General features: G+C 35.4%; 1 protein-coding gene across 1 annotated transcript; it reads left to right on the top strand.

Annotated features, from left to right (window-relative positions):
• Positions 1-5,682: 5,682 nt before the first annotated feature.
• Positions 5,683-9,430, top strand: LOC133857608 (axial regulator YABBY 5-like). Its single transcript, XM_062292877.1, has 7 exons — positions 5,683-5,941; positions 6,947-7,066; positions 7,897-8,017; positions 8,120-8,168; positions 8,292-8,367; positions 8,500-8,568; positions 9,124-9,430. Exons 1-7 carry the CDS (start codon positions 5,867-5,869, stop codon positions 9,169-9,171), a joined length of 558 nt encoding a protein of 185 aa, XP_062148861.1. The 5' UTR covers positions 5,683-5,866; the 3' UTR covers positions 9,172-9,430.
• The last annotated feature ends 15,598 nt before the right edge of the window (positions 9,431-25,028 follow it).

The raw sequence follows: 25,028 nt of genomic DNA, 5'->3' as shown, positions 1-25,028 counted from the left end.
CACATTCCTTAAGCAACAGAAACGTGGGTGATACGATCTCAGCCAAACGCACAGTTTCGACTGATACAATGGCTTACATGTAACACCCCAGGCCCATATTAGGAAGATGAGTAGCCCACATAGAATGAGTGGTTTATAACGATAATCATGAGTGCTAAGTCTCACATTGTCTAATTATTAGGTGAGACTGGGCTTTATAATGAATTCTAGGAAAGCTTCAAAATTGACTAGTCTTTTTGGGGTGATAGCGCAGATGTGGCTAGAGCTTTTTCCCTGAGTCGTTACAAATGGTATCAGAGCTACCTAGTAACGCCAGGTCATGTGGTACTGGAGCACTGCATGACGTGGCCCTGACGAGGACGTCAGGAGTTTAAGGGAGGGGGTTTGTAACACCACGATCCCATATTGAGAAAAGATGAATAGCTCACATAGAGTGAGTGGTTTATAAAGATACTCATGGGTGCTAAGTCCCATATTGTCTAGTTACTAGGTGAAACTAGGCTTTATAAGGGATTCTAGGAAAGCTCCAAATCGACTAGTCCTTTTTTGGGGTGATAGCGCAGATGTGGCTTGCGTTTTTCCTTGGTTCGTTGCTAATGGTATCAAAAACACCTAATAACGTCAGGTCATGTGGTAATGGAGCGTTGCATGACGTGGCCCTGACGAGGATATCAGGAGTTTAAGAGGGAGAGTTTGTAACACCACAGTCTCACATTAGAAAGATGAGTAGCCCACATAGAGTGGGTGGTTTATAAAGATAGTCATGAGTGCTAAGTCCCACATTGCCTAATTATTAGGTGAGACTGATCTTTATAATGAATTCTAAAAAAGCTTCAAAATTGATTAATCATTTTGGGGTGATAGCGCAGATGTGGCTAGCGCTTTTTCCCTGGGTCGTTACATTACAACTATAAGCCATTAGCTGCCAAGACCAACTGAGCTTGGGATACAACCGAGCTCCTACTCTGCCGCCGCGTTGACTTTTGGATCCTTCCATTCGCTTAACCTTCACGCTTCATCTTTCTCTTTTGTTTCTTCGCCTTATTCAAAAACCCTAGCAACTCTTAGCCGCCATTCACCCTTTCAAACATAACCATTAGGTTATGTCTAAAATACACAAGACAGATTATGTCATTTTTTTTATATACAATCATGAGCATATTACATGGTACAAGGGTCGAGTATTGCTTTGAGTTGTAAACTCGAAAGGAATAAAAGATGCTTGATCTGGTATGATCAAATAGCCTGGGGCATGGACGAGATAGAATGAGTGATGTACTATGTTAATTAGTTAGATAGTAACTTAAGATAGCATTCCTATCCTATATATGCCTTCTTGTCAAGTAGCACACTTCATTTTTTGTATGAGGAGATGATCGGATGAGAGATAAGGAGGCCAGGAGATGGTCTATGGATATGGTGCACCCCAATGTGAACGAGTCGGTGATCGATGTTGGAAATTAATTAATCCATGGAACATCCACATGGGTTGGTAGAGCTAGAATCCTGATTGAGATCAAATAGTAGGTGAGGTGGATATTTGATAACTCACCACCAATTTGGATTGGAATAGAACTTTACTATCATGAGTTGATAAATTTCTCTCTACTAGAACTTCCCCCTTCGTATATAAGACTTTAGAAGATAGACGTTATGTTGGTTTTAAAATGCATTGAATGTACATTTCATGAATACTCTTTAAAAATTGAGAAAAGTTGTGTCCCTCTCTCGACATCCATAATCTCTAGGTGTAACAATCATAAGCCCTAAAAATTGAAGTGTAAAAAAAAATAAGGAGACTCTACTAGCCTCCCAGGTGACAAAGAAGAGCTTTAGCTAATCATGAGATCGTGCATGGGACGCAACCTGTAAGACAAGCAACGAATCCGGCCGACCTGTATGTAAAAGACCTGCTTGGAGTGAGCTATATCGAATAACCCTCTTTTTACGGCCTTTCAATTTTTACTATTCAAAATTTACATGAAGATCTACTAACAAGACCCAGATGATGTGTACAGTTGAATGTGAAACCATTGTAATAAACTTTTAGTTTTTTAAAGACATATATATGTTGTAATAAACTTGTATATATAGTAATTTCAACCCCACTGCATTGAATATTTCTTTTTCCTGTTTCATTTTGGAAAAAACATAACTATGTACATAGACAAGACATAACAAGTTAGATGTAAATTATAATGCATTAGAAATTATCATTAGACATATGTAGCCTCAACTAGAACAGGAAGATACATTAAACTCCCAAGTACTATCAGACAAAGGGTACTTTTCAATTAGAATATCGTTATGTCAATTTGTTTTGATGCCCCATAAAATGGGCAACTCCGTTCCACTTGACTAAAACACATGAAACCGAAATATGAGTTCAGAAATGAAAATTTTAAGGATTGCTCAAGGCTTATTTCTTTCTTTCTTTTTGTTTTTGTTTTTTTGTTTTTTTGTTTTTTCCCTCTTTCCCAGGTTAAATCGGCTTAAACATATAGAAAATATTTAATTTAATTATTTAATTCTAACACTCCCCTTATGTGTAGACTCAAACTTTTCCTTAATAAGACCTAACACTTAAAATATTTAATTGAAATGAAAAGTGAATAAGGGAGATCTGCTCTAATATCATATTAAATCACCAATTATATCATTTCATTCAAACATGCCCCGTCTTTGTTGGATGTCAATTAAAACTTCATGATTAAGAAAGTAACATTATTATTTATTTTTATTTTTTTATGAATGAGTAGCCTTTCATTATCAACTACGTACATATCTAATTACGAAGAAACCATAGCAGAGCTAAACCAAAAGAGAACTAATTAAAGAACAACGTACCCAACTAAAGAACCATCAAGATGATTGAGTACAAAGGGAAAAACACATGTACAACAAAATCAAACTAAAATCCCATCCAAACCCAAAATTTTGCAAAATATAACATTTCCTTTAATTTCCAGACGACTATATATTTGAGAAAAACAAAGTAAGCACCATATATGAGCAAATTAATAGCGAAAATTAGAATAGTTGTATTTATTACATGACAGACAATGCAGACATGGAAAAGGACCCGAGCAAAACAGGCATTTTCAGAGTCCCTTATCAAGTGGCTACTATTGACGAAGAAGAGATCCTAATAATATATATTTCGTATTCTCATTTTCTCCGGTGTTCGGATGCGCTGAAGGCCTGGCCTCTATTTTGTTTGTCCTCTTTCATAATTGTTCCGGAAATTAATTGGATGGTATTTAATTTATTTCCAAATATATTATAGAGTATTGTAGTTTCTCTTTATCTCTCTGTTCATTGTGAAATAATAGTCCTCACTTCGATTGAAATGGTGATATAGTGAAATAGGACTTAAGGTGTTTATGAGGGCAGGTAGATATACTTAAAGCATTTACAGTGGTTTATTTTACATTTCTATGCATACAAAATGGCTAACAAAAACTTATTTTTTCTAATTTAGCTAATCACTTTTATCAAACCCTGCATTTAACCGTTTATTTAAATTTCTTCTCTATTTTATTAAAATAATCATTTTAAATCAAACGAATCATCGCAAATCGCATGAAATCAAACAAATAGCAAATTGCAAATCAGGCAAATTATCTACAAAGGCGAAAATCAATAACTGGATTGTGGATGGCAGTGCTGTGGGTCTTGGGCGATGGTGGCTTTGTGCAGGATTGGAGATGGAGTGTGCGTTGTTCTGGGTCTTGGATAGCGGCGGTTCTGTGGTGGTGGGTCTCTGGGTCTTGGGTGAAGGACGCTCCGTGTAGGATTGGAGCTAGAGCGTGCGGCAATTCTATGGTGGTGGGTCACTAGGTTATGGATGGCGGTGTCGTGGGTCTTGGGTGGTAGTGGCTAGCTCTATGCAGGATTGGAGCTAGAACGTACAAAATGGCTAGCAGAGACACGATGCTTCGAATGTGTTCAAGAGACAGAAAGAAAGATTAAAAAATGAGAGAAAGAAGATAAATTAGTGAAATAATTAAGTGTTCGTGAACAATGTCACGCCACATGTGGCGTGACATTGTTCACGAACAGATTTTTTGTTTGCTTTTAGATAAGCTGATGGATGTATTTTTGGCATTTTTATTAATTAACCATTTTAGCTAAAACTATAAAATGGGTAGACCATTAGGAATGCTTCACAGTAACTTCACAATTTTAACTGTTGTGGTGAGAAATTTGCTGAAAGAGCTTAAAATCATCCTTCATTAGCCTAAAAAATTTGTTGAAACTTTTAGCTAGTGTGAACAGTGCTCAACAAATTTGTTGAGTGTTGTTCACTCAGCAAATAACCAAAAAAATATTAAAATATGTTAACATCTCCCTCTCTATCTCTCTCTCTCTCCTTCCTTATAAAAATGTCTTCCATGGTATCCAAAAGCCAACTCACCAAAGACTCAAACAATGAGAACATGTTCGCCAACAATAGTTCCACTGTAGATCAAGAAGATCCAGAAACCTAAAACCCTGTCACAGTCCACTTCTACATGAAAAAAAAAAAAAAAAAAAAAAAAAAAAAAAAAAAAAAATTGCACCTAACCCTAGATAAATTAAGAAGTGGTTCTTTAGCATATCCGTCAACGACTCTAAAAGCTTTCCTCAGCTTGCCGTTGAGAAGTGGCCGGTGGGTGGACGATGACTCCAATTTGGCTTTTGCTTTGCCGAGAAATTCGTCATCATTTTTGTCTTTCTTCTTCTCCTGCTCGAGCGCCACTAATAGCAATAAAACATTGAAGAAGAAGAAGAAAATGGAAGGGAAGACAAAGATGCTTCAGTTGGGGTAAAAATGGTTTTCGGATGTTTTCACAAATATGATTATTGGAGAAAGAAAAAAGACAAAAAATATTTAAATTAAATAATGAAAGTAGATAGCTAAAATGATTAGGTTGATATAGATGCTTTGAAAAAGTTAATATCGAGAAATTTATTTATTTTTAAACTATTTTGACTAGTAAATTTGTTGATGCTAGCTAGTGTGAACTAGAATTTAGACCAGAGCTATACATCAATATTTTAGTATGCCCTTTGGCATGCTATAAGTTCAGAATTTTCAACATAAATAAAAAGAGCTAGAAATATACTATTTTACATACATATGTCGGTACATGCATACATACTAGCACATTTATACATACAAACATAGATAGGTCCACAGAAATTTTTATATGTAGCAAATGTTTATATTTGGTAGTATTATAATGAAAAAGAATTGACATATCTCTTCTCCCCCTCATCCGTTTGTTGCAGGGAAAAGGAGAGGGTGTGGTCATACTCATTTTTCCATGGTAGTAGTAACTATATATTTCGTAACGCAGCCAAAGGGTCTTCCCCCTTCCTTCCTGAAACCCTAACATCCATCCCCATAGCAGCAGATAAACAGCTTTGGCTTCCCAATTAAACCAGGTTTTCCTAAAAAACCACTTCTTTTCCTTTCCCGGTCCCAGCATTTCCTGACTGCCGTGGGCACTACTAAATCAACTTTTTCTTTTTAATCAAATTAATTAGCTCCCCTTGCTAGCTCTTTGGATCCCAGCCCTGCCTTCTTTTCTTTTCCTCTCCTCTCCTCTCTCTCTCTCTCTCTCTCTCTCTCTCTCTCTCTCTCTCTCTCTCTCTCTCTCTCCCCCCCCCATAAATTCCTATATATAAAGACCATTAAGTTTTACAGTTGTGATACATAGCCCAGTTCTAAAGCAGGAGGGCGACTAAAAGAGAATAAAAGCTTTTTGCTTTCTAATCCTTGCTGTTCTGCAATTTGCAAGAGCTTGTTCTCTCTTTTCTTTTCTTTGCTTCTGCTTCTCCTTATTGGGTAAACAAGTTTGCTTTGACTGCTCAAAGAGACATGTCGAACTGCATCGATGTTGCGCCTGAGAAACTCTGCTACATCCCTTGTAGCTTTTGCAATATCGTTCTTGCGGTATCTCTGATCTGATCACTCTTTTCTTTATAAATTCCCACTTTTTATTAACATTTTTTTATATATATATTTATATATTTGTTTGTTTGTATGTGTGGTTTCTTTCACATACGCATATCTAGGGGGAAAGAACATTTTTATGATCCTCAAAAAAGCTAGTTTTGCTTTTGTTAACAGGATGTATTGTTATTTTACTCAAATCCATTAATTTGCTTTCTGGGATTTCTTGTTTTTTACAGTCAGGTCTCCATCGTCGGACTTTTCTTTTTCTCTTTTCTGCAGTCAAAGAAAAGGCATATCTCAAGGGCTCAACACACACACACAGACGCAACGAGAGAGAGAGAGAGAGAGAGAGAGAGAGAGAGAGAGAGAGAGAAAGATTTTTGGGTTATGGTGGTTTTTTGTAAATCTGGGGCTTTAAAGCGTCAAGCCAAGCATTTGATGATAAACTGATGAGGACAAGTCCTTCGTCCTTTGATTTCCACCTCCTTTCTTTGACTTACCTTTTGATTCCCTTGCCCAAAACGCTGCACCACCTGGAAACCAAGCTTCCTTAGCTGAAGAGGAAAAGAGAAATGAAGATCTCAGTTGAATTATTTCTAGAACTCAGTACACTTCCCTAGAAAGACCAAGAAACTGTGCCTTCTAGGTTTTTTTTTTCCAAGAAATAGCCTAGTTTTGCAAAGAAATTTTAGAAATGGGTCTTCAAACGAAAAGGCCAAATTATTTTCAGAATCACCAAAGACATTAATCAAGGACCCTGAGCTTTCATGAAGAATGAATTAGTACTGCCCGCACTCACAACCTATTTCATTATTTTACTTTTTACTTTTCTTTTCTTTTTTCTTTTTTTTGAATTTCATTTATCTAGTTTTTATAAATAAATAAATAAAAAGGAGCTTCTGATCTGATATTTTCTGTTTTTTCTTTTTGATTTGATATTCGATGAAGTCTAAGGTTTTTTTTTTTTTCCTTATTTTTTTTTTGTTGGGGGCGGTTGTTCAGGTGAGTGTTCCATGCAGCAACCTGTTTGACATGGTCACCGTCCGATGCGGGCACTGCACCAATCTATGGACCGTGAACATGGCCGCCGCGTTTCAGTCACTGTCATGGCAAGATTTTCAGGTGCTACCCTATTGTATTTGTTGTTGAAAATATCCGCACAAACCACAGACAAAAAAATAAATTTCAGCTTATTTTTAGGGAGTTGGGATAGCCCTCTCAGGCCTATGGTCTCTGGGTCTTACTTCCTTTTGAGAAAATCGAAGTCCTTCAGGATCTCTGTGTGGAGTGGTCGGTTGCAGTACTGATACCCTAGCAATCAGCCGCCAGAACCCAAACCTATATTTCTTTTACTTTTCTCTAGACCCATCACGGGAAAGCATGTCTAAGTTGAAGAAAATATAAAAAAAAATTTGAGCCGCATTTTTTAAAATGTGATACCTTGATTTGATTGACGAGTAGGGTTTTGAGGTTTTAATGATTTCTCTTCATGGGCTTTGTCTTCTACTGCGGAAACATGGGTGGTTTCTTCAGAACCCTGAAAATTTACAACTGTCAATCTGGGTTATATATGCTTTATTTCAGTTTTCAATCATCGTTTTCTCCCTCTCTCTCTCTCTTTAAACATCATTTGATTTCTTTTCAGACCATTATATTCTAACTGATTCAGTCTTTCAATCATCGTTTTCTCTCTCTCTCTCTCTCTCTCTCTCACCTGTATATATCCTTCCTTGTCCACGCTACAAAGATGGGTATATTACCTCTTTGTTTGATCAGTTAGCCAACATTAAAAGTTATTGAAGAGGAGGAGAATGGCTTGTGCCTTCTCTTGTACCAGAAGAACAATTGAAAACAGAAAAAATAAAATAAAAAGAACGAAGGAAAAGAAAAGCATACTTTCTTCATCAATGGCTTACTTTCATTTCCTTTGCTTTTTCTTTTGGTACTCTTAGGCACCGAACTACACGACGCCGGATTACAGGATTGATTCGGGCTCCTCTTCCAAATGCAACAACAAGATTGCAATGCGAGCACAGACAAAAAATGCCACTGAGGAAAGGGTTGTGAATCGACGTACGTGAGCCACCCATTTGACCTATATTTTATGTGATTCAAATTATTTCTTTTTTTTTTTTTTTTATTTGTTTGATCATGAGCTGTTGTTTTCCATTTCAGCTCCCGAGAAGAGGCAGCGAGTGCCATCTGCATACAATCAGTTTATAAAGTAACAAATCTGCAATTGATTCTATTGGATTTCTTTTTATCCTTTGCGTAATAAAAGCATTGTATATATTCAAACTATAACATCCCCATTTCTCATGTAAGACAAAACTCCTTTCCTATGTAGAGAGGAGATCCAGAGGATCAAGGCCAATAATCCGGATATTAGCCACAGGGAAGCGTTTAGCACTGCTGCCAAAAATGTAAGTGCACACGATCACAAACTCTTTTTTGGTTTTGGTTTTGGGTTTCTATAATTATATTATCTCAATGTTTTCTTTTCTATTTTTGCTGTTATATATGGACTTACACTACTTTAATGCTCTCTTTGGTAGTGGGCACACTTCCCTCATATTCATTTCGGGCTGATGTTGGAGACCAATAATCAGGCTAAGTTGGACAATGTAAGTTCTGAAAAAGAAAGAAAAAAACAAAAACAAAAGCTCTTCCATTTTTGTTTACTTACTTCTATGTTCCGGCATTGACTTCTTTTCATTTTCTGTATTTTAATTTGTATACGATATCACTCAACTCAGTTGAAGTCCTAAGAGCCTCTTTAAACATGCTTCTTGAACCCCCTCTAGGCATGAGTACTAATTAGTAATTAGTACAAAAACCCTTCTTTTTTTTCAATTCAAAAAAGGAAACGGGAAAGGGGAATTACAAAAACTCTTGTTAATTCTATAGTCTTGTAGATGGAGAATCTATTGAACATTGCTATAGAAAGTCCCCACTAAATTAGAGTGAGTCACAATATAATTTTTCTCCTGGAGTTTCAGTTTCTATCTTTCGTGAACAGTACAACCCTATTTCCTGTGGTAGGATTTCTTTTTTTAATTATCATAATGGGTGTTAGTTAGTAATTAACTTCGCATTGCTAATTCATAGATTTTATATATTGATACATGTCATAACTTGTTCTTTTTTTCTTTTCTTTTTTTCTTGATGATTTTCAACAGGGCTCTGAGAAGCATTTAATGTCGATGGCTACACTACTGAACAAATGAAGGGTACGTCTTGATTTTTCATGACCAGTGCTTCGGAGATATTCACGTTCTTCAAAGTAAACAAAAGCCTTCACGTTAATGTGTTTTAAGGACATGCATTTAACTTATCCTTCTTCATTGTATCTGTGGCTAGTTGTTTACGGATCGATTTCATTTTCAAGACTTCAAGTACTGTACGCTACGTACTTTTAGTTGTCATCGTCATCATCCTTTTACTTCCTTCCAAGATTATGACTAAATAAATTCAATCATTTTGTTAGTTTCATATATGGCCATTATTAAGTTCATTTGCAAGGTCATGCATACACACATATCATTCATGCCTGGAAGAAGTTCATATATATATATATATATGAATGAATAATTTGGTGACCAGCTTTCAATTATTTAGATTTGGTCATCAAATTAAGAAATACAATTAAGAGGATTAAGAATCGCAACCTAATATTAATTATTTTACAAGCCTTGGCATGGTGGGAAAGGATATGTAGGTTTCGAGTTGTAGGGAGTGGTAGAAGTACATTCTTGATAGTATGTTCTATAAAGATTACAATAGTATTGTCCACTTTCCAACCACTTCGCTAATATATATATATATATAAACCTCTTCAACTATTACATGAACTCCACTTCTTGTGTTCTAGTACTCGAAATGAATCTCTAGCATTAAGGCCAAGGGCATGTTTAGTACACTCAAATGATGATTAATGGAGAATTGGAATAAGTATTACCATATAAGTTAGAATGGAACAACTATTCATATTTATTTGTTTAGAGACAACACAAATAGAGTTGCAATCGAGCCGACTACTAAATATTCAAGCTTTGTTATTTAATTTTATTTTGAATACGAGTCTAGCTCGAGGTTATCATTGAGCTAGATAATTTGTTCAAGCTTGGCTCATTTATTTTTCGAACGAATTCAAACTTGTTTCCTAACTGCTCAGTTAACTTATTCATTCTTTATATAAAATAAATATTATAACTGTTTATCTTTTCGTAAATACATACTAATTATTAGTTAATTAATTACTGTTAAGTTTTTATCATTTAAGTTAATTAAATAAATTAATTTGAATCTTAAATAATCTAATCTTGAGTTTTTATATATATATATATATATATGTATGTTTTATAGTATATATATAAATTCATCATACACTCACACATATATCCATATTAAGACTCACAGTAATAATAATCTAATTATATATCATATAAGGAATATAATTCCTCTTTACTTAAGATGTTATAATTACAAAATTAAAATGTAACTATAAAACATTATAATACAAATGACATTATACGAGTTTAAATGAGTTTATACAAGTCGAGTCAAGTTGACTTTATTTGAGTATAGCTTATTTAATAATCGAGCCTACTTTTGTGTTCATGATCAGCTCATTTATTAAATGAACCAAATTCGAGTCAAGTTTATATGATCCTGTTGTCAAACGGACTTGTTCATTTAAAATCCTAAACACAAGAATAGAACTTTGAATCTATATTTCATGGTTTGGTAAAACACAATAAGATTAGGGGTGGGCATTGGCCGGGGCGGGACATGTATTATATTGGCCATTTTGGCACCCGGACCTGCACACTTCGGGTTGTAAAAACCCTACCCGTGACCTGGCTACAATGTGCAGTATCCGCCGAGTCTCAGTTTGGGCGAGGCGGGTAGAATAGGTTGGGCAGTGTGGGGCAGGTATTACATACACTCAATTTTTGCTAAGCACATCACTTTGGTTTTACAAAGACAAAGTAGCAGACGCAACAAATCCAAGAAAATCAAAACTAAATCAAAGCTCATAACCAAAACTCTCTCTCTCTCTCTCTCTCTCTCTCTCTCTCTGAGAGATCCAAAAGACCTAGAAAGGGAAAGTAATGGGGGATGATATGTATGAGTATGGCAAACATTATTGTTCATCTTCAGCTTCAGCTCATCAGCCATGGCTTCCTTCTTCTTCTTCTACTTCAGACGAATCTCACTTTTGTTCATCAAATCCTTTTAGGTTTATCTTCATCTTCGTCTTCGTGTTCTCTGATGGGGCACACGGATGAACGAAAATGAAGAAAGGAGTTTGGGTATTGAGGGGGTGAGGCTAAGTGGTGCAGGGAGGGAGGGACTCGGGAGTTTAGGTTTTTTTAGGAGTGGGTAGTTTAGGGTTTTTTAGGTCTTTTAGTTTTATACGGGGCGGGTTAAGTATTCGAGATTTTAAAATTTTCATACCCGCAACCCGGCCCGCTCTGCACATGTGGGGCGGACGGGTCGGGTTTTGCACGTTTGGGCGGGTTTTGCCCACTCCTAGATATGATGTTGGAAGGGAATTAGATTTCAACCCAAGTTTTTTAAAATACCCTTACTCATAAAATAACACTGGAATAGCACCACCTCACGGTTGGCACCGAAAGCTCTAGCTACATCTGCCCTATCACCCCAAAATTAAAAACTAGTCAATTTGAAATTTCCATAAAATCACTTACAAAGCCCAGTTTCACCTAATAAGTAAGCAAATTATCTTCAAATCATGTTAAAGACATTTTTTGCTACAGTCATTTTCAGCCTATAGGGAATTACTGTAGCAAAATTAATGTTCCAAACAGTGGTTGAAGAAAACTATGGTCTATATAAGAAAACAATAATTAAAAAAAAAAAACTAGAAAATAATATTTAAAGAAAATATAAAATTTGTTGTTGTTTGTATTCAAAAAGTAGTAGATAAAATAGAAAATAATGCTTTTTTATTAGCTAAAATATATAACGTTGCTTGAAATGCTCTTAGAAATGGATATTTTCAAGAATGAAAATGTGACCAAACAATAGAATAAGTATTTTAAAGAGAATAGCTATTCAATCTATTCTTAAGTCTATTTGTGCATATCAAAAGAATCCTAAAAGTTAAGACTTCCCTTATGAATTAAGGCATATCGGTCATACCAATGAAAGTATAATATATATATATGTGATGCAAACTAAATTGACCATTTATATGCTTACTAGCGGCTTACGAAAGAAGCATGTATTTTGGCAAAATTGTACTTACCACCCCTAATTTTTAATCACTTTTGCAATCATACCCTTAAACTTTAAAAAGTGTCAATTTAGTGTATCCATCTTTCAATTTTTTTTAATTTCAACTCTTAGTTAAAATTTTCCGTTAAATCCTAACGAAGGGGTTTCAAAGTTTCTAAAATACCCTTCATTTTTTAAGGAACAAAAAAGAAAAAAAAAAATCTCATGAATTGAAGCGTTGGTTAGGATTTAAGGAAATTTGTAAAAATACACATGCCTGAATGCTTGAAATTTTTATAAAATTTTTTTTTCTTAAAAAAGAAAATAATATTTTAAGAATTTTAACAGGATTTAACGAAAACTCCGAATGGATAGTTGAAATTAAAATATTGATATACTAAATTGACACTTTTTAAAATTAAAGGGTATAATTGCAAAAATGATGAAAGATCAGAAGTGATAATTAAGTGAAGTTTTTCTTATATTTAGAGCCATTTGAAACCTAAATAGACAAGTCCTTTTCGATCGTATCATTAAATTGATTCTGAATTTGTCATGAAAAGCACATTGAAAGAAGGTAACGTGTGCATATATATATATATATATATATATATATATATATATATATATATATATGGAATTGAAAGTCATCCACACATGGATTGAGTGATATATTTCATTCTCCTAGACCATATTTAGACCGGTAAAAGGGGAAAAGTTGAAAAAGCTCCAAGCCTCCAACTATGTTTTGTGGTCCTTAAATTTATTCTATATATGTTTTGAGGCTATCTTATATATTACGTACTTATTTTCGTTAAAAGTGTTACCTTATTTATTTCGAAAGTCCACAACTAGAATATATAATAAAACAAGTCGTTACACTAACGAAAAGTATGTAATCTTTTTTTTTTTTTTTTTTTGACATGTCCACACAAGAGAGGGGATGAAGGATTCAAACTAGTGACCTCCGCTTCATGAGGCGTGGTCCTCAGCCGATTGAGCTACCTCTTGGTGGCAACGAAAAGTATGTAATCATTCCTTGTAATCTGGATATGAAAATGATATATCGTCTATTTTTTACAATAATTTCCCAAAGTTGTCTAAATGCAAAGTTGGATTCGGTTTTGAAGAATGGTATGTAGTGTTGGAGACCGGCCCGTTCTGAGGCTCTTGTTGATATTCAGAGTCGTCTCCCTGAAGTGAAATTTGAAGTTGCTGATAGGCCTATATGGATCATCTCTAAGAATGGTTCTTATGTTAGTGCTGACACTTGGGACTACCTACGGCAAAAGAAGAGTTTAGTCCCATGATGGTCTCTTGTTTGGTTTTCTCAGGCTATTCCGAAACAGGGTTTTTTATGTTGGCTAGCTGTTCAAAATCGTTTGACCACAGGTGATCGTCTTTTGTCATGGGGTTTTGCGGGTGATACTAGTTGTGTTTTCTGCAGAATGGGTACGGAAAGTCGTGATCACTTGTTTTTTCAATGTAGTTTTAATACTCGGATTTGGAGGGAGTGTATGCTTCGTTGTTGTATTTCGCAGCCTTGTTTTGCTTGACAAGATGTTATTGAGGAAGGCTGTAAAAATTGGAGTACTAAATCAATTTTTGGAGTGGTCTGTCGGTTAGTGTTAAGCTCTACAATGTATGGTCTGTGGAGAACTTGTAATGAAGTGCAACATGTTGGCCATCCTCGTAAAGAGGAACAAATCTTGAAGTATATATTCTGGGAAGTTAGGTCTTGAGTTGCAAAAAAATGAAAATTTAAGAAAACCAATGCTAACATTAGCCTGTGGCATAGCTGGAATATGGATACTGCTATGCTAGTTTGATGTTTGTTGGTTTGTTTTGAGCTTTAGTGCTCTTGACAGCAGTTCAACCTCAATCAACCTCGGTGGGATCCTTGTAGGTGGAGGAGGCGATCGGAAAAGCTGGTTGTAGCAACCTTTGGCGGATGTTGTGAGTGCCAACAAATGGTACCCATATTTACTTAGCTCTCGTTCCGCTTTTAACAGAGTTTAGGAGACTAAGAGATAGATATATAATAGAGGTGGAGACTTCGTTACAGGCAGTTTGCAGAAAAACATCAAGATCAAATTTTTTTATGCTTAGATCCAAATCTAGAAATTCTTGTGTACCAAAAGAGCTCTCCATAAGAAATCCAGATGAATTGCAATGGAGAAGATCCGCTACAGGAGACAAAAAGAAGTTGCAGTTCATGTAGCCCATGCATGCCACAACAGCACGCGGGGTACACGCGCAGAGGCGAGGATCGATGTGTGGAGGGAGGATGAAGGGTGCGTTGGTGGTGGAGGTGGAGGTGGAGGGATTGTAGTAGATCTAACCTCCAATAACTCAAACAAAAGACAAAAAAAAACTATAGAATGAAATAACGGATTTTAAACCCCAAGTTGTAACAATTTTGAAAATGTCTCAATCTTAAATCAGAAGTCATATTAACAAAGTAAAGTTTTCAACTTTAAATCCATCAACCATAAATATCAATACCGAAATCAAGAAAACAGTAAAAGAAATCAACACAAAGATTTTGGCAATGAAATAGAAACATTTTTTTAAGAACTCTTCGAAAAGTATAACCAATCTAGGGTCTAGCCAACCTTAAAGGCTTCCACTATAGAAAACTTAAGTTACAAATTGTTGTTACTTACAAAATCTTTGTAAATTTGAAAATCTAATTTGCAACCCCAATAAATAACAAATTCACGTCCTACAATAGTGGCTCTAGAACTTTTGGCATTTTTTCCTATATAGATCAACTTCATGAACGAACCTTGTCCACTTCAAACTGAAACTCCAATGGACGTTGGCTTTTCTATGGTTTGATTTGAGGAGAATTATCAAGCATAAGGTATGGAACTATTTAGGCTCAAGAACACTGTAGAACCACTCCAAAACAACTAAGAAATGACGTCTCTAGTAGTCCAAAAGTATTGCATTATGAGACTTATAAAGACTGAGAAAGCTAGGGTTTTTAGGGTAAGTTGGCTAGGTTAAAATGGTTTTCTAACTGGCAGCATTTGAACGCGGTCCAACCACACTCCAATAGAGCCATTCTATTAGAATCTTGTTCGGAATCCTTGCAATCGAGCCATTCTAGTAAAATCTCGTTCGGACACCTTGCAACCAATCTTGCAATCGATCCATTGATGTCTAGATTTTTCAACTTCTATTGACAGCTTGTTTTGACCCAGTAAAAATTGGAATTGGAAACTATTCGTGAAATACAAAGTTGTAGCCATTGGAATTAGCTTTCCAATGCCACCAAGGTTTCCTTCATCTAATATCATAATCAAAGGATATGGTCATTGAGCTCTGACTAGGTCTATGTTGGACAACAAACACAAAAACTTGAATTCTGATGTCGTGAATCAACTTTTATACCGATCTAACCATAGATCTAAAACATAAATCAAAATATATTTTGATACAAAATTTGTCAACACTAAAAACCTAACAAATGAAAACAAAGAAAAAATGAAGTAACATCGAGAGGAGCTCTTCCCTCCCTCCTAACTGAGATCCAGGGTGAAGCTAGGGTTTTGGCTTTCTAAAGAGAGAGTGTCTTACTAACGAAAGCTCCATCTCAACCAACCAATCAATTATCCCATAATTGATGCTTCTTTAACAACAAGGCCCATTGAGGCACTAGATCAGTAACATGAGTCAACTCTCTCATAACTAACATCTAGTGAATTATTGGTGCTTCTATAGGAGGAAAAAAAAAAAAAAAAAAAAAAACTAGTCAATTATTTGTGATTATCCCAGGAATTTAACTTGGTAACTGTGGGATATATAGGTGATTACCCCATGATTAGTCACGTGCACAGTGTTTTGGAACATAGCCTGGAAAGGCCCCAAAGAACCCCATAGTGAAAGCTACCTTGTTAGTTGTCACCGGCCAGCTCGATCTTGACTAAAGCTGGAGCAATTACTTTTGCAGATTGCTTCAAATTTTGACTTATCAGCTCTTGACTAAGATCGATGATTTCATGCACTTCAGATCGATGCAATAACATATCCTTATAATGCGGTAGAAGAAGAAAAAAGTTGCAAAATCAGGATTTCATGCACTCTTTACGATAATGTCTAGTGAAGTAGCTAGGAAAGTGATCTCCACCACTCTTTCTTCATGAAAATAAACAAGGCATTCATGAATAACAAAATCTTCATATATAATACGTACGTACCTGCAATATTAGATTTTGATTCAATTTAAAATTAAGCGATCACAATCGTCTCTTTAAGATCTCGAGTAATGCTAGCTATTACTCTCCACACTCATTTATTATACTCATTTTATATTGGCTGACACGAAAAGTTACGTAAAACACGACACGTGAACCGATACGAAATAAATATGAAGAATAACGTTACTCTAAGATGAAAGATTTTATTACATTAATTTGGCCCAAAAGGTGGCATACGCACTTAGCAAATAAAATAGTAAATTTCTTGGGGTTAAATACATTTTCACCCCCTGTAGTTTAAAGACTTTGTTTTTTGTTCCCTATGCTTCATTTCGTTCCGCAAATTGTACCCCGTTTATGGCTAAAGATGGAGATGGTACTTTTGTCCAACTTTCATCCAAAAATTAACGAAAGTCCATGCCATCACTCTTAAAAAAAATTGACACACGTTCTATGTCCCATTAAAAATAAAATTTAACAATAAAACGATTAAAAAAAAAACTTTTGGAAAAAAAAAAAAATAGGGGGTGGCCGACCACCCCATGGCCGGTCTGGGGGTGGCTGAACCGCCTCTATGGCCCTTGAGAGTGGCTCAGCCACCCTCGTTTGACCTGAGGGTAGGTTTGGCCATACTGAAGGGCAAACCCTAAATCCTTTTTTTTTTTTTTTTTTTTTTTTTTTTTTTTTTGCCTTGTGGGGTGGCCGATCCACCCTCAATGGCCATGAAGGTGGCTCTTTGGCAAAAACGGCTAGCAATTGTGTCTTGTAAGCGTTCTCTCTCTCTCTCTCTCTCTCTCTCTCTCTCTCTCTCTCTCTATATATATATATATATATATATATATATATATATATATATATATATATATATATATATATATATATATATATATATATATATATATATATATATGTATTGAAGGTGCCTTTTTTTTTTTTGGTGATAATCAAGTAGTGCTTAAGAACATAATAATATTGAGGGGTTGCAATATTTTTCATTTTGGATTTCAAATCTCAACTATTTTTTTTTTTTTTTTTTTTTATAAGTACATCAGAAACTATTACAATGAAAATTTAAAAAAATAAAAAATAGGAGGGCTTGAGTAACCCAAATTTAAACTAAGAATGAAAGTACGCGGGGGCAATGCTTCCGAAGATGCGGGCCCTTTGGCTCGAGGCACTAATGTCACAAAGCCGGGGTCACCATTAAAGGTGATATCACAAGTGTATTGAGTCACAAGGACCCAAACACAAAAACAGGGGTAAACTGAGGAAGATGGATACAACAAATAAGCCCAAAAAAACAACAAAGAAATAAACACATAAACAGTATCAGCAGCCGTCTGGCAGGAGGAGCAGTGGGAGCCGTCCGTGACGGCGCGTGAGGAACACGCGCCGCCGAGAGGAGGCCTCTCAGCAACAGGAAACGTCGGTTTCACCCGGAACCACCGGTGGCCGAAGTGGTGGGAAGCGGTGGGATCAAACGGGGTGGTCACGCGCCGGCCAGAACGAGGAACGCTCTGGAGCGTGTAAGCCACGCGCCGGGAAGCAGGCGGCGGTGGAGGAACAGGAGACCATCGATGGAAGCCGGGGACGCCGGAGAACCCGTTGGTGAGGAGTGTGTCATGTAAAAATCGAAGTAGGAGAGTAGATCTAGATTTGAAAATTTCAATCATAAAACCTTTCCAAAAGTTACATAGAACACGGTGAGGGGCGGAGGAAAAAACCGTATACAGACGCTGTGTGGTGATAAACCGGAAAACATGTAAAGAATTGAAAGGATAGTGGGATAAATGGAGCTTTTGCCTTATCTCCATTGGCATAAAACATTGAAAAAGAATTGTGATTTTATGATTTTTTTTTTTTTTTGAAAGAAAAGATAAAATAAAACTGTTAACAAAAGGAGCCATTGTCTTCTAAAGTAACTTGGACTCACTAGCTTTACCAGAAGCAACTAACGCACAGACAAAGTGCCCCCAAACTGTGAGGGTGAAGTACGTACGGGATCATGTTATTCTTCTTCAACATTTTACTCCTCTGATCTGCATAACATAAGATTTTAATTGTTCAAAGAAGGTTTAAAAATCTTCTTTCTTTTCTTTATTTATCTGTGATGCAAAATGAGGAGAAAGCTCAACGCTGGTAATCATTGACTTGTCCTCGGGATTTGCAAGTGGGTATTAGTGGATTGCAAATTTTTGAGCTGAATTTTGTTTTTAGCAATAATAAGATAGTGTTGATATGATATAAAGTAAAAAAAATAATTAAATAAAAAAAATAAAAAATAAAAATTGTACTGTTGTTGTTTTTTATTTAAATAGTAATAAAAAATTATTAATATAATATAAAAAATAAAATGAGTTAAAATATTTTTAAATTATTAAAAAAAAAAAAGAAAAAAAAAAAAAAGGGAAGGAGTAAGGATGGGATGGTCCCCGTTAATTACCTTTTGTTTTTTATTGAAAAAAAGAAGAAGAAGCATTTAGTACATGGTGGTGGTATCCCGCTGCTATGCGACACACATCTGACAATTAACAATTAGAATCTGAAACGTCAAATTCATGTCATTTCACCTCTACTTCCCCACACCTCTGACCCTGACCCAGACCCAGAGCCCCCTTCCCTTCCGCACTCGCTAGCCTTGGACTTTGTACTTTGGACTCTTATCTCTTTCCCCTTTTTTTTTCTTTTTAAAAAAACCAAAATACAAGATAAGTTTATACAGTTCCATCGATTTACAATAAGTTTTTTTTTTTTTTTTTTTAGTATAAAAAATGTTCGGAGAGAATCCTATGGTATGCATAAATAACAACAAAAATAATACGTATGCATACTCTTTAAGTGCAATATTTAATAGTAATTTTTACTGTTATATTAAAGAGTAAACACTTAAAAAGAATTATGTGTAGTCTTCTTCAAATAATAAATAGATTTATATACCTAATTTCTGTCAAACAATGTAAAAATACGTTTTATAGATAAGACGGATCATAATTTGATTGGTGCTAATCTTATGGAATAATCGGACTTGTCTCTGGGAATGTTGGTGGAGGTGCTCTAGACAAAGCTAGCCCGAGTGGGTCCTTGTAGGTTTGATGAAATATTGTGAACTTTGAGATTCCCATGGCATCATGTTCTACGAGAAATGCTTTTATCAAAATTCCTCCAATTTGTGAACATGATTAGTGCCGCGTGGTGCCTAGTCATCCAATCGAAGCTCTTCATGGGAATTAATTGGACCACAAGAACAAGGCAAAACAATCAATTAATACACCTAGGATTTACTCCATCGTACTTCGATAAGATGTTGAAATTAAAATGTCGGATGGAGATGGACCTAATCAACATAAAGGACTCAATTGGATAAGATACTCCATGTTATAGCTAGCTGTCACTCTGCCGCCTAGAGATGGTGATGGCTGTATTGAGAGCTGGGATCATCTATTCTTTTACTGTAGGTTTAAGAGAAGGACCTGGTATACTATCATGCATGATTGTGGCTTTTCTGCTCCTTTATTTGACTGGGACTTTGTTGTGGTTTAGAGTGTTGCTAAGTTAAAGGGTAAAAGTCTTAAAGTCTGCCTTGCTAAATTTTGCCTAGGTACTTGCATCTATCATCTTTGGAGACAAAGAAATGCCCTGCTAGCTTGATGGAAATTCTCCTAAGACAGATGAAGCCATTGTTGGCCAGATTAGATGGGAGGTGCGGTTTAGGATTTTGGCTAGATTGAGCTCCGGTTAAGCTTGAGGCTAAAAGCATTCCTAGTAGCCTCACTAAATTTTACTCACCAAAATAGCTAAAAACCATTTTTATCTATTCTAGTTAGCCATTTTTTTAAAGTTTCTCTAACAGCTTCACTATTTTAACTATTCACTATTACGATTTCATTTAAATAATATTTTTTCAGATTTCTTTATTCTTTCTGTATTTAATCTTTTTTGAATGTTTGTCTTTTCCTAACGGTCATATTTTTGAAAATTTGTCTTATCCTAACAGTCATATTTTTCAAAAAATCTGTCATATGCTTTACACTATAAATAAGACTATTTCCTCCAAAATTATTATTTACCACAACCACTACTTATTTTCCATTCAATCTCTATTTTTACTCTTATGGCTCCTTTTTTTCTTTAGAGTTGCTCTTTTCTTCCCAAAATCCTTCATGATAACCAAAATCAAAAGTGCACATACAACGACCGAGATCAAAAGTGCACACGCTAGGATGGATTTTCATGATAGAATTAGAAATTGATATATTCAGACAAATGGAAAATTCCAAATGGGTATCTCTTATTCTATTTTTTTTAAAAAAATTAAAAAAAATAAAAAATAAAAAAAAATAAAGGCAAGGCTAGAAGTAACCAACAATGATAAATTCTTCCAAAAAAACACAACGACATACCCACAAAGCAACAACATCATTGATAAGCAATCAAAAGCTCCAACTCTTGGCCAAAAGGAAAATAAAATAAAAATTAAAAAGAATAAGAATCAGAGCAGTTCTTTTTATGGGTGTTTTTCTACGGTGCAGTAAACCATCGTCTTTTAGTGGTTTACTTGAGCAGAAGTTGCGCAAAGGCTGGGTTGAGTTCTGCTGTGCGTGGGTGCGTATTCTGCTGTGCGGGGGTGTAGGCTTGCTGGAATCAGAGTTGTGTGCAAATGCTTGCTGCTGTGCGCAGAGGCTTGCTGGTGCTTCGAGTGAGAGTTGGGAGAAGAAAATAAAAAAAGTGTTGTGATCGTGTGAGAGAGAAAGGTTAAACAAAATTGATGAGGGAGTTGGTGAGTGAATACTACTCATCAAATTGGTGAATATTTTCACTCACCAAAACTTTTTTGTTAAAGTGGTAAGGCTGTTGGAAGTGAGTTTTTAGTGTTTTCATCAAATTAGCTCACCAAAATAGATTTACCAAAATAGCTAAAAATCTATTTTGGTGAGACTACTAGAAATGCTCTAAGGATAATTCTATTATTCACAAATGGAACCTTCATTCTCTTTTGGTTTTGTTTTTGGTTCTATGATTGAGCTCTTGTTGTTGTAGCTATTTTGTTGGTTGTATTCTATGCTTGAGCTCTGGTTTTTGTGTTCTAGTAGTTGTTGTTTTGCTGCTTGTTATAGTTTCTTGAGTTGTTTCCTGGGTTAGGGAATGCGGTTCTAGTCTTTACTTGAGAGATTATGTAATGTTGAGCTAGTTCTATAAAGTTTCTTAATTCATCCAAAAAAAATATATATATATATGAATTGAAATTTGTATCTCAAAAATATTAATATCTTGAAATTAAGCCCAAGCGTTCAAAAAATGCCTCTTGAATATGCGTGGTTGGACATATATATATATATATATATATATATATATATATATATATATATATATACTAATTAAAAACAAGAGATTAATTGGGAAGATGCTTGGATCTCAAACATCTCCAAGTACAATCACAGCCGCCCTAAAGAAAACTCCCCTACTCAACGGTAATATCTAGTGGGTGGCGAAGCTTATCAACATTAATTAATTAATGACACCAGAAGCGAGGATGAGGAGAAAAACTAGACGCTACTTTGATAAGGAATCCGCTAATAGCATCCTGAAGATCCAGTTGTCCCAAAGTCCCTCTTTGGGCCAAGGGACACGGGTTCACTGTAATATCATGACCTTTAATTTGGATCAAGTATACTCCAATTGGTATAAGTGAGTGTCGGGAATTTCATGTGTTGCTCGATCGAACGTTCAAAGTTTGATCTCGAACACTCGAAGGCGAACGATTGAAGTTGAATCGCGAACGTTTGATGACTGTCTGATAGCATTTAATGTTTGGCCACCATAGCCGTTTGTGCGTGCATGGGTTGCGCATGCTTTAAATACTATTCTTATGCCCTCGATCAGCCTCCTTTTTTGTCATTTCTTCAACTGAGGGATCCAAGTGTGAGTGTGAGAGAGAAGATCGAGGTTATTCTTAATTGAAGTCTTGTCATCGATCAAGAGAGGTAAGCCTTGCTCATATCTCGATTTCTATCACATTAGTAGCACATTATGATCATGTTCTGTTACTCTTATGTCTTATTCTTGTATCTTAGCTAGCTAGCCTCTGAACGATGACAGGCAGTGAATCCATTTTGACATAACTTAGAGTTTGGAATGTGTTTAGCTTGAGATCGGAGACTGGTGTTAGACCATTTATCATATTTTGAGGTCGATGGATACCAAGAAGATTGTACGAAGGAATATTACGTACATACGACCAATGTGAGCAGTGGCAGACCCGGCCTTGCAAATATGGGAGGGCCAAATTGAAAGAAAAAAAATTTGGAGGGGCAAACCTAAAAAAGTAAATAAAATTAAGGGCAAAATTTTATTTTATTTTATTTATTTTAGATTTTTTTTTTTTTTTGAGAAAAATTCTGGGGGTTGCCCCCCTAGCCCCCATGTAGGTCCGCCATTGAATGTGAGTAAAATTCACACAGATTGTTGTTATTTCAATTCTTTCATAACATGAGTAATTTACGTAACAAACATGCATGCTTACAACTCACATGAAATATATTTTAGAATGATGTGAACTCTAATTTTGTAAATATGATTGATGAATAATGAAACAATGAAATATGAGTTTTTGTAAATGCATGCATGTAAAAGACTGAATAATTGCATCATATGACATAGTACATCCTGTACAGGATAACATCCATTAGCTTACTATCATATGGGTTAGCTCTATGGTCAAAGAGATTTACTTTTATGTTTGGTCTTGGATCCAATGACCTTATAGATGACTAGCGCACCATGTACGATTAGGGTCACAACTACCACATCTTTAGTAATGTGGATTATCTGAGGTTTAAATTTGGTCAAGTCACTAATGATAATGGTATGCGGGCTTCACCGGGGCTTCGATGTTATGCTATAGGTTTCTCGGGACATCACCAACCTTATCAAAAAAGAGTTAAGGACTTGAATAGACCATATGAAATTGAATTTTGACATGTTTCTCTTGATTATCATATACTATATTTATATTACATAATCATGTCATTTTATCATTAAATTAAGAATCTCATCTTATTAATCTTGTGATTAGCAAACCTTTTGCTAAATAATTGAGTTTATCATATAATAACACTTAATTCTTGTGTATTGTATTCAATAAGTTGTGGACTTACGCTTGCATTTTTACACCTGTAAAACGTGTGTTTTTTTATATCCTTCCACTTTTCAAAGTCACCATTAGATTTGTAGTGTTCATGTGTAGAACCCACATAAGTCCTACGAATCTAATAGTGATTTTAAAAGATGGAATGACCGGGGAGGATGTATTATAAGTCTAGACAAGAAAACTTCACACATAAGAATCTATTATTTTCAAGAGAGGTCCATTAGAAATTCTAGTGGAGGAAGAAAATTTATGAAAGACACTTGCTTTGGGCCAATTGACACCGTTCATACAATGAATTGATATCAAGAGACAAGAGTGCCCTTGACAAGAAGTCCATACATCTTTCTCAATGTTTGAATAACGGAAAGACTCCCAAACACGCAAGTCAAGAGAAATGAACCAACACCACTGAGCTAACACTTTAAAGCTCAACTTCAACATTGTCGTGCGTGAAGAATTTATGATGGTAGCAGCAACATATGTCATTCATGATGAAATTGCATTTCCATGGATTAGCATCCTTTCAAATTACTTGTTCGAATTTGAGAGAATTTGAGCAGGTAATTATGAAAGACCACTTATGAGACTCACCTGATAAATAAAAATTAGGAGTCCAACTACTAATCCAATAAGGTAAATCCCATAAGTAGTCTCTCATAACTACTTGTCTAAAATCTCTCAAATTTGGACAAATAATTTGAAAGGATTCTGATCCACTTTCATCCAACTCCCCATACAATTTCTTGAATGTAAATCCATTATGATCTTCCTTGAGCGATCTTGTATTTTATATTTGGAATAATATTACACGCACTCCTATTTATCCACACCCATTTTTTCACATCCTTAATTATGTGACTTTTAAAACTACCATTAGATTAAAATCCATTAAATATCCATATTAAAGCCAATGGTGGTTTTAAAAGCCACCTAAATGTGAGAAAAAATGAGTGTAAAGAAGTGAGAGTGTGTGTAGTATTACTCATTTGGTTTTAGAAAAAGTGGCCATGTTTTATTATCTTGAATATATATAGGCTCCAATATTCTTTTCCCTTCTGTAGATCCCTTCCATCCTTGCAACAAGATTCTCTCCAGTTGATTTTCAACTGGAGATGAGCTAGTCAGTTATAACATAGGGATGGAAGACTAGGATATCATGTGAAATTACAAAAATATCACTAGTTATAACTGACCGGCTCCTCTCTAGTTCCTCTCAACTGGAGAGGATCCTGGTTCTTCATCTCTATGTTGGCCCCAGAATCCTCAAGAAAAAAATAATTTTAATTACAGTCCAATCCAGAATCCTTAAGAGAGAGATGAGAGTATTATACAATCCAATCCACATTAAATTAGTTTCTGTTTTCATTTTCCTTGGTTACAAACGTACCAACATAATGCGTCCTATTTAAAATCCGAATTGATGCTAGGGATTTTGAACCCTGACCTAGAAAATATAATCTTCTTCATTTCAAGTAAAATAAATCGAAGC

This window comes from Alnus glutinosa, chromosome 14 (genome assembly GCF_958979055.1).
Source record: "Alnus glutinosa chromosome 14, dhAlnGlut1.1, whole genome shotgun sequence".
NCBI classification, from domain to species: domain Eukaryota; kingdom Viridiplantae; phylum Streptophyta; class Magnoliopsida; order Fagales; family Betulaceae; genus Alnus; species Alnus glutinosa.
Note: the sequence above shows the minus strand (reverse complement) of the source record. Positions and strands in the feature narration are given on the sequence as shown.

What these genes read in the sequence shown, in the direction of transcription:
- LOC133857608 (XM_062292877.1), top strand. Translation starts at nt 5,867, where the DNA reads ATGTCGAACTGCATCGATGTTGCGCCTGAGAAACTCTGCTACATCCCT. An exon ending in TTTGCAATATCGTTCTTGCG is followed by an intron (nt 5,942 to 6,946) that starts GTATCTCTGATC and finishes GCGGTTGTTCAG; the next exon opens with GTGAGTGTTCCATGCAGCAA. An exon ending in GGAAAGGGTTGTGAATCGAC is followed by an intron (nt 8,018 to 8,119) that starts GTACGTGAGCCA and finishes TTTCCATTTCAG; the next exon opens with CTCCCGAGAAGAGGCAGCGA.